The 9,687-nt window shown below is 52.7% G+C and overlaps 5 protein-coding genes across 5 annotated transcripts; 2 read left to right on the top strand and 3 right to left on the bottom strand.

Moving 5' to 3' along the window:
- Window positions 1–1,664: 1,664 nt before the first annotated feature.
- Window positions 1,665–3,402, bottom strand: BU25DRAFT_461241 (MFS quinate transporter-like protein QutD; the record flags this gene model as incomplete). Its single annotated transcript, XM_033710425.1, has 3 exons — window positions 1,665–3,049; window positions 3,107–3,284; window positions 3,352–3,402. The coding sequence occupies 3 exons, from the start codon at window positions 3,400–3,402 to the stop codon at window positions 1,665–1,667; spliced, it is 1,614 nt and encodes a 537-aa protein (XP_033558574.1).
- A 421-nt stretch (window positions 3,403–3,823) lies between these two features.
- On the top strand, window positions 3,824–5,256 carry BU25DRAFT_413625 (dihydrodipicolinate synthetase family protein-like protein). Its single transcript, XM_033707075.1, has 2 exons — window positions 3,824–4,821; window positions 4,872–5,256. The coding sequence occupies exons 1-2, from the start codon at window positions 4,102–4,104 to the stop codon at window positions 5,130–5,132; spliced, it is 981 nt and encodes a 326-aa protein (XP_033558573.1). The 5' UTR covers window positions 3,824–4,101; the 3' UTR covers window positions 5,133–5,256.
- A 529-nt stretch (window positions 5,257–5,785) lies between these two features.
- Window positions 5,786–7,039, top strand: BU25DRAFT_348088 (NAD(P)-binding protein; the record flags this gene model as incomplete). The annotated part of the gene is made up of 2 exons (XM_033703182.1): window positions 5,786–5,847; window positions 5,899–7,039. The coding sequence occupies 2 exons, from the start codon at window positions 5,786–5,788 to the stop codon at window positions 7,037–7,039; spliced, it is 1,203 nt and encodes a 400-aa protein (XP_033558572.1).
- Window positions 7,040–7,120: 81 nt separating this feature from the next.
- BU25DRAFT_442057 (uncharacterized protein) lies at window positions 7,121–8,079 on the bottom strand (the record flags this gene model as incomplete). The annotated part of the gene is made up of 5 exons (XM_033709274.1): window positions 7,949–8,079; window positions 7,609–7,908; window positions 7,411–7,556; window positions 7,192–7,297; window positions 7,121–7,159 (listed from the first exon to the last, which is right to left on the bottom strand). The coding sequence occupies exons 1-5, from the start codon at window positions 8,072–8,074 to the stop codon at window positions 7,121–7,123; spliced, it is 717 nt and encodes a 238-aa protein (XP_033558571.1). The 5' UTR covers window positions 8,075–8,079.
- A 239-nt stretch (window positions 8,080–8,318) lies between these two features.
- On the bottom strand, window positions 8,319–9,497 carry BU25DRAFT_424157 (uncharacterized protein; the record flags this gene model as incomplete). The annotated part of the gene is made up of 1 exon (XM_033708263.1): window positions 8,319–9,497. One exon carries the CDS (start codon window positions 9,495–9,497, stop codon window positions 8,319–8,321), a length of 1,179 nt encoding a protein of 392 aa, XP_033558570.1.
- Window positions 9,498–9,687: the final 190 nt, after the last annotated feature.

Raw genomic sequence — 9,687 nt, 5'->3', positions numbered from 1 at the left:
TGTGTGTGGCTCTACAGCCTCAATTTTGGATTGACGATTTTGGTGTTTCGGCGCATTGCGCGAATCCGCGCATTGCGCGCACAGACACGGTAGCGTGCCTTCCGTGGTCGCGCCTTCCGTGGTCGCATTTTCACTTCAATCAGCAGCACACGAGCTACTCACCATGGAGATACAGCATTGGAGTTATTGGTGTTTTGATTGGGATCAATTTAGACTTCCAGTATATGTGCCTTTCTCTCCCTGACCTGCAATACTATTCCCAGTCGACACGACAAGCCTTCCGTCCCCCATATTGCGAACACCTTCAGCATAAACTTCTAGGGAGCCTTTTTGCAAAATCGAACGACGAAGTCGAGGCGATAGACGTGCATGCGCGGAATATAGCGGTCCTCAGAAGCACTGGTGACGGCTTCCTCAGACTCCACCTGGCCATTTTGACCGACAAGCAACAAACCGACCCGAGTCAACTCAGACTTGTAAGCATCTTGAACACTTCCTGCGATTGCCTGTAAGTCAGCGTGACCCCATGTTGTTTCACGCACGATTGTTGAGTCGAGCTATAGGGTGGAAGCATCGAGCCATGATGGGTCGATGGCCCAGATTGTGTTGGCAGTTTTCTGCGTGTGAGTGCGGCTGTTGATCTGATCATGATAGGCTCTAAGTATCAGATTCTTCATCTTTGGACTGGATCTGGAAGCAGTCAATGAGGGCTGTGATCGGACCGGTGGAAGACTGAAACTCGTGCACTGATTAGTCGTGGAGATTATCACATTGACAATAAAGGTAAGATTGATAACGTACGGCAGATCGATCAGCTGAGGGTGGTTGCGCTAGGTATGGACGGTTGGCAACCAACGACAAGTACAGATGCCTTTGCTGAGCAATTGACAAACACCTTCCTGCAGGAACATCTTGTTACAGAGAAGCACCGCGGTAAGTCATATCGAAGAGGCTCAGTGGCTGCCAACGTCCGTAGTGGATCCCGAAGGTGCCACGGTTGACGCGTCCTCTTGCTACCTACAGCCTAGGTGCCACTTTTCAGAGCTCGTGATACACCATACCTCGTAGTTTTTGCGGCAGGTTAGCGAATATGTCACGGTTTGGGGTGCTCCTGCCTGTTGTACCTCACCTCCATGAGAGTGACTGCCACGTCACACTAGCGTTGTTTACAGCCACTCACCTATATATACTGTTCGTAGCTTCACCCAATACAACTCCAGTACAATCTTCAAATTCTTCCCTTTCCGTACAGTTCTTCACTGAACTCCAACAGAATAAGGTTGAACCCGAGTCAAATTGCTGAGGGCATCCAATGGCCTTGATATCGGAGGTGGCCATGGTGGACTGTGGGTGTTGATGTGCGTGATAGTCGGGGGGAGTGACAGTGCGGAGGAGAGAGCACCTTTCCATTCTATGGTGGTATCTGTGGGCCTAGCACGCCTTCTGCTTTCTCACTTTCACCTCATCAACGGCACGTGTCAAATGCAACAATTGATGAGTCAGGTGAACAGCAGTTTAATGACATGCATTCGTTGCCTGGTTGGATTAGAGCAATAATTTGGTACATGCATGACGCAACGATGTGGAAGAGTAAATGGTATTATACTGTTGCAAATTGGGATAGTTTGATGCTTTGTGGACTGCCCAAAGCTCCATCAGCCTACTCAAACGCGTCCTGCATTATCAATATGCACAGCTGCGACCTTCTCGTTGTGTTCGCTCTCGTCGTCTGCCTTGCTGCTCGGTGTGGGCACATCGTACTCCCTGGTCCTCTCAAACCCAAACAGTTTGTCCATCTCGTCGGTACGCAATCCCTTGGTATCGTGGATGAAGAACCAAGCGTAGATGCTCGCGCAGATCAAGCACGTAGCAAAGAAGACGTACACGCCCCAGCCCATGCTGGTGTACATCTGAGGCAAAGCCTTGGTGACTACCAGTGTCCAGATCCAAACACTTGCAGCTGCGAAAGGTCCAGAGACAGAGCGCAGAGTGGTCGGGAAGATCTCGGCTGAAATGATCCAGGGAAGGCCATTCGCACCGAATGACCAGGCAGCACCGAAGATCATGATCATAGCGGTGGCCCCCTTGCCGCCAGCGATTGTAGAGTCGGACATGGGCTGACCGACCTTCGGCTTACCGAGACTGATGTAGATGGCCAAATAGTATTGACAGAAAGCACAGATGAGAGACGAGATAATCCAAGGCCACTTGCGGCCGAACATGTCGATGAACCAGGTAAAGAAGATGATTGAGCCGCCAGCTTTGATGATTCCGTAGACACCAGTCCAGAGGGTAACGTCCGAGAGACCAATGGAGGTGAAGATCGTCGGTGAATAGTAGTTGATTGCCGCAGCTCCGGACCAGGCTTGCCACATGAACATGAGGAAAACCAGTAAGAAGCGATTGCGCATGCCGGGCAGAGAAGCCTCTTTGGCAGCAGCCTTGATCACTTGGAGGAAGCTTGCGTGCTGCTGACCTCCAACAAGTGCTGCTCGCTCCTTGGCAATTTCGATCTCGACGAACTCGACGTCTTGTGCAATGTACTCGTGGTCCTCAGGCAGGTTACGGAGAAAGCTGTATACCTTCAGAGCCTCCGCTTTACGTCCGCGCTTCAGTAGCCAAGTAGGCGACTCCTTCAACAAGGGGATCATCAAGGCCAGAAGTCCAGCAGGAATGAGCTGCACGGCCATGGGTACTCGCCAGGCAATGGACTTGGACCTATCCATGTTGTGTACGATGCCATAGTTGATCCAGAACCCAATGACAGCGCCGGTTTGGTAGAATGATTCGAAAAAGCCGGTCAAGCGGCCACGAATGGCTGGAGGCGAGATTTCGGCGATGTAAATAGGAGAAACGGCAGCGATGCCACCAACACCCATTCCGGTGAAAAACCGTCCAGCGTAGACAAGGCCGATCTGATGGGTAGCAACAGTACACATGATTGCGCCGATGATGAAGATCGTGTCCGAGATGATGACTGTCATACGACGACCAAGAAGTTCGAGTGAGGGGTACATGAGCAGGGCTCCAACAAGACCTCCTGCAGAGTCTACACAAGCGTTAGTATTCAGCTCTATGAGGGCTCCTGATTGCTTCATAGACGTACAAATCGAAGTAATGTTGCTCGTGACTTCATTCTTCTTGGATATTGACATGTTGTTGAGCCCAAAGTCGCGTTTGAAACTCTCGTGCGTAATGGTCGTTCCAATGAACGCAGAATCGTATCCGTAGGCCAGGACACCCATAGAGATGACGAGAGCTGCCATGTACACTCTCCAGTTGTACTACATTAACAGTCAGCACATTTCCTGTCCAGCGACTGACATGGTGTCTGGCAATCTGATAACCTACCACTTCTGGCGGCGTAGGCCTATCCTCTGGTGCTCTTGCGAAACCTCCCATGATGGATAAAGCTGAAAGAGAAACTAGTAGAGTCGGTGTAGAGATGGCCGCAGGAGGCGATGCTGATCTCAAATCCGGGGTATGAATGTCTCTTTAAGTGCTCCAGATAATGCCGACCCCGGCTTGCAGCTCGCTTCTCCACAAAATAACCTGGTCAGTCACTAGGGTGCGTATCCGAGCACAAGGACGCTGGGATCGGATGAAAGTTGATCAGGCCATGGTCACTTCAGACAATCTTAGCCACCACGCGACACCGTTTTAGCAGGTGCACAGAAAGAGACTGCCGACAATTGCGTACAGAGACTCCACTGGGGACTCCAGATGCACTGGTGGCGCTGTGTGGGTCGCGAGACGAGGATGTGGAGGAACAAGGAATGCTGACTTGGTGTCGGCAGTCGCGTGCGCTAAAGTGGCAGGAGCGAGGGAATCGAGCTAGTGCACCTTCCGGGCAAAGTGCAGGCGATGCATGCCGACGACCTCTCACGTCGAATCGCATCATCCCAGGTGCCTCGCGATGCTTTGGGCATGCGGCAATGTGCTCTCCCATAACTTCCCCACGCGTGGAGACGCCATCGGAATCTACAGTGGGTGTCGGAACGCGTGTCGGAATCACGATGGTCATAATGAGCGCTGCCCGCTCCTCGCCGCTGTTGCTTGCTCTTAGCTCACACTCAAGAAACCCTTGAATCTTTACACAACATGCCTTCGAACGAGCCTCTTTCCAATGGCAACGGCGCCACCCAGGAATACTCATTCCCACCTGGCATCCACGTCCCTTCATTGACTTGGTTCAAGAACGATCAGAACCAGGACATCGACTGGGAGGTTCAAGAGAAGCACTTCGAATTCCTCATCTCCAATGGTCTCCATGGTATTGTCATTGCAGGCACGAACGGCGAAGCAGCAACATTATCTTCAGCCGAGAAGACAAAGTTAGTTCAGAAAGCACGCAAGACCGCTCAAAAGTTAGGTCGCGGCGACCTACCTATCACACTCGGCGGCGTAGCAGGCTCGACACGCGATGCTATCCAGCAGACCATCGAAGCCAAGGACGCAGGTGCAAGTGCATTCCTCGCGCTCGTACCTTCCTACTTCCACTTTGCGATGAACCAGGATGCGATTGTTGCGTTCTTCCAAGAGCTGGCAGATGCAAGTCCCATCCCGATCGTCCTCTACAACTTCCCAGGTGTTGTAGCTGGCCTAGATATCAACTCTGAGATGTTAGACATCTTGGGTAAACATCGCAACATCGTCGCTGTCAAGCTCACATGCGGCGGTATTGCCAAGGTTGCGAGAGTATCAGCTTCATTCAAGAAGTCTGAGTTCGTTGCATTGGCTGGGCAGAGCGACTGGTTGATCCCAGCATTGAGTGTTGGAGGTGTGGGCACAATCACCGGTGTCGCCAACCTGTACCCCAAGGTCAGCTATTGCCTGCTTATACTTACTATCTCGGCGCTAACATAAGTCAGACTTGTGTACACATGTTCAACCTCTACCAATCTGGCAAGGAAGACGAAGCCTCTGCCCTTCAGATCAAGTTGTCAGTCACCGAGTGGGGCTTCGGAAAAGGTGGCATCAATGGCACCAAGTACGTGGTAGCACACAAGAGGGGATACCCAGAGTCGAGCGCAGACTGCAGGAGACCGTACCCCAGGTACGTCGATGAGGAGAAGAGGAAATGGGTCGTCAACCAGGTGTCAGGATTGGATGAGATCGAGGCTTCCTTATAAGCTGGTCTATCGGCATAGAACTCTTGGATACTTTTTTCCGGTCGCGCATTTGCATCTTTGGCGTAATCGGTGGAGGACTTCACAACGTACTTGAACGACAGAAATAAACCAAAACTTTACCTCCTCGCTTTGTCGATATCTGATCCCTTAGAAAGTCTCAGTGACCGGAGAGAAGACCGAGATATTCACTGGGTCTGGAGTTACAAGACTTGCGCCTCTAACACCGTGTTGCTGAGTAAAATGAAGCTCTCATCATGTGATGGTGTGGTTTGAAGAAGCCTCAAAAAGGGCGGTTGCCGTCTCCTAATTCAGTAATTGCAAGAGTTCAGCCAATAGGAGTGACCTGGTCTATTTGCCGAACTTCATCCTCTTCCTCCATCCTTGCCTCAAACACAATCACCGCCAATGAGCAATGCGCCTTCACTGCAGCCACCGGGCACATCTGCCCTATGTCGGCGTTTGAAGCTTGCAGGGCTTGTATGGAGAGGGGCAAGAGTGGGGTTAACGCGGGTTTACGATAGCGGCATGGTCGCCGGTCGTGACGTTGAGCTGTGCAGCAGCATACATAGCTATATTACCCACTCCGTCGCTCGTTACTTCAATCGTCACATCCTCGAACCCTCCCAAAGACATATACAACACCCATTGTAGCTATGTCATCACCTAAGACCATCCGCTGGGGAATCCTCGCGACAGGAGGCATTGCCCTCACCTTGTGAGTACCCCGCGGTTCACCCCACCATGAGCTCTTGATTGACATCCACAGCACGAGGGATCTGCTTGTCGACCCAACAACCCGTGGTGTCAAATCCGTCAAGCACACAGTCGTCGCCGCCGCATCTTCATCCTCGAAATCGCGTGCTGAGGACTTTTTGAAGGAGGTCAGCGCACCCTCAGACGCGAAGGCCTACGGCTCCTACGAGGAGTTCGTCAAGGACCCAAACATCGATATCGTCTATGTCGCCACACCACACTCGCACCACTACCAGAATGCTAGGCTCTGCCTCGAGGCTGGCAAGCACGTTTTGTGCGAGAAAGCATTCACTGTCAACGCGCTTCAGGCACGCAAGCTGGTGGAGATCGCAAAGGAGAAGAACCTCTTCCTGATGGAGGCCGTATGGACACGCTACTTCCCTCTCTCCATCTACGTCCGCGAGCAGATCACATCTGGCCGCATTGGCCCCGTTGCGCGCGTCATCTCGGATAACAGCATGGCCCTGGACCCTGAGAACAACTTTGCAGATGGCAAGAACCGCATGGTCAACCCCGACCTTGCTGGTGGAGCACTGCTAGATCTCGGTATCTACGCGTTGACGTGGGTGTTCCAGACACTATACCATACTCAGCCCGAGAAGACACGCCAGCCCCCTAAGCTCCTTGCTTTCATCAAGAATTACGAGGCTACAGGAAACGCAGACGAGCACAGCACTATGATCCTCAACTTCCCGCGACCGAAAGAGGAGGGCGGTGATGCACATGCTGTTGCAACAACGTCACTTCGCGTCGCCACAAGCCCCGGCCAGAACCAAGATACACCATGTGTCCGTGTCCAGGGCCCCAAGGGCGAGATCCAGGTCTTCCCTCCTTCGTTCCGTCCCACAAAGACCAAGGTTATTCTCAGCGACGGTACTGTCGAGGAGAAGGACTGGCCGATCCCCGGACCCGGTAAGGGCAGCAACTGGTACAATGGCTTCGGTGGCTCACTGCAATCAGAAGGTGAGGGCCAGGGCATGTTCTGGGAGGCTGACGAGGCTGCTGAGGCGGTGCTCGAGGGCAGGAAGGAAGGCAAGTACGAAAACCTTGCTGAGAGCATCTTAATCATGGAAGTCATGGATGAGGTCAGGAAGCAGGGCGGTCTTGAGTACCCGTCCAAGATTGAGTCGACAGATTATCCTGTGCAGCTGTAGATGCTGACCTTAGTGCCACATCACCGAAAGTAACGTAAGATAGCAAAAGAGACCTCGATCCTCGCTTTACGCCTAAATGTATCAAGACTTCCCTGCCCAAGAATGCCCGCCCTTCCCAAACTTCGCCCCCGTAAAAGCCAACCTAATCAGACCCTTCTCCAAATCTCTTCCCTATGTTCCTCCATCTCCTCAAAATCCCAGTTCACACTCACTAAACCCCCTCTCAACCACTCCGCCCTCTCCGTACATAGCCACAAACTCAACCCATCCGTCAGCATCGGATCATCCAGCGCCATATCAGGTACTCCATGGGCGGCATATCCGTTGCCACGAGCCCAGGGAAGACGCTGAAGCATCGCACGTTGGGTCACGAGTTTGCTGGGGATATAGAGGCGAAGTTTGGGTAGGTTTCGCCGAGGATGCCGGTTGAGATGTCTAACACGGTTCCGGTGCTGGAGGAGGGGAGTCGGGCGAGGAAGTGGTGGATGTTGAGTTGGGCGCCTTTGACGTTGACTTCCTGGTATCTACCAGCTGCGGTGGAGGAAGCTTGGAGGAGAGAAGCGACGTACGAAGTCTCTCCACAGGTTAGCTGGCGCATCTTCGCCGGTCTTTGCTTGTGTTAGGGTGCCGGCGTTGTTGACGACGACATTGACTTGGCCCCGCTCTTTTCCCGCTCTGGACCAGAGGTTCGCCACCTTCGTCTCTTTCGTCACATCCGCAGGCACACTCAATACCCTTGTTCTCGGTTCACCTGGAAACTCGGATTTCTTCAACAACTCCAGCTGCTCTTCCACCTTCCTTAGCTTATCTGCGTTTCGTCCCGTAATCACCACGCCCGCAGAGCCAGCTATGACCCATGTGGAAGCAATCTTCTGCCCATACTGCCGGAAACACCAGTTATGAGACGACTTTGTCTGCTGCTGCGGACAGAGCTGGATTGTTGTGAGGATCCAAGAGTGGGTAGAGATCTCGGTGGATCTTGGAAGTGAGTTGGGCTTGCCACTTTACAATATTGTAGTCGATTTCTTCGGTCATTGTGGAACTACAAGTGTTGATATAGTCTTGCTGATCCAGTCTTGAGCAGAATCAAGTCGAATATATTCCGCGGAACCCATGCTCGTAGTATCCTCTCTTGTGGGTCCATGCGGCACAGTGCAGCTGCTTGCCATCCTGGGACGGAGCGACATACGAAAGTGGGTTCCGTTATTTATCCGTTGGTTGCTCTACGAGTAGGCCCGACTGTGCTATGCAATGTGATGCTTTATGAAGTCCCGCTTCATCAGTGCCCGTTCATCTCTTTCTGCCGTCCCTCCATCCATGCCCTACAACTCGAGCAATTGAACCTCCGCAGCCCTCCAATCTTGACCGCTTTCCTGAAACATAGATCACGGTATCGGTGTTTACAAGACTCGACTTGCCGCATATTGTACTCCCCATGCTTCTCGAGACACACACAACACTGCACATACGTAGCCGCAATATGCGTCGGACTTTGAGCATCCTGAGCGCTCAAGAAGTCGATACGTGCCTGTGGTGTACGGCGAGGTGGGACAATCTGGAGCCGTGTGTTTCCAAGTGATTGGACGACATCACGGTAGGCTGCGTGTGCAGTGGCGGTAGGTGAGCTGATTGCAGTGTCCTCCTTTAATGGCGTGGAGGTAGGCGAGGGGAAGAGCGAGTCAACGCGCATGCGTGGTGGTCGTCCGAGGTCGCGAGGTTCGCCTGGAGTTTTCCTGATTGTGAGCTTATCGAGTGTCTCCTTGGGTAGTGCTCCTAGGAAGGCGTCGTAGTCGAGCGCGTGTGCATCGATGATGGCTGTGGGGGTTGGACCGCTCTCCTCTTCAGGTGCAATGAACGTGGGTTCTTCTAGCTTCAGTGTTGCTAAACGGTGTTTGTCGTCGGTGAGCATTTCAGCTTGAATACAGTCATCTTTTGGTGGCACCATCTGCTCGTGCAGTTCCGAGCCCAAGGGCACATCCTCGATGTCTGATGGGGCGTTCGACTCTGCGTCAATCTGTGCGTCAACATGCTCGACATGTTTTCCTTTCAGCGAGTCCTGTCGCTCCGTAGATGGTACATCCCGCATCTGCGGCCAACCGTCTCCCTTGCTCTTCATCGCGTGCCGTTCGCACAACTTCTTCCCGCTCTCTTCGTCAAGGTGGCCTAGCTGGCCGCACTGAGCCCCCCTCCCTGCCCAAGTGACAGGCACTGGGCATCTGTCCTGTGCATGACGATCATGGAATCTGCAATACCACAGCTTGATCTTCGGTTGGTACTTGTCTCCAGCCTTCTGACACTGGTACTTATTGTTCTTAGGTAGCTTGAAGGCGCATCGGCGAATGGTCTTAGATCGTGATGGCATCTGGCCGGCAGTTCTGGTAGTGATATACTCAAGTCCAAAGAAGAAGTCTGAAGGGAAGTACAGAGACTCGTGAAGTTGTTGCAGATAGGCAAACATGGTGTTTCAATACGACAAAGACGGTTGTGCGCGTGCACACAATATTGCATGGAATCAACGTGCAGCACTGTGAGTGGTGAACCATGGTACAGCAGGTGTGAGCCAATAGGAGCGCGGCCAGCAATGAGGAGGCGGCTGGAACCCTCCAACTGTTGTAGCGAAGCCTAGATAGCCCGCTATCAAGGAACTC

This window comes from Macroventuria anomochaeta (assembly GCF_010093625.1).
Source record: "Macroventuria anomochaeta strain CBS 525.71 unplaced genomic scaffold BU25scaffold_31, whole genome shotgun sequence".
In the NCBI taxonomy this organism is placed as follows: domain Eukaryota; kingdom Fungi; phylum Ascomycota; class Dothideomycetes; order Pleosporales; family Didymellaceae; genus Macroventuria; species Macroventuria anomochaeta.
This window is presented reverse-complemented; position numbering and strand designations above follow the sequence as displayed.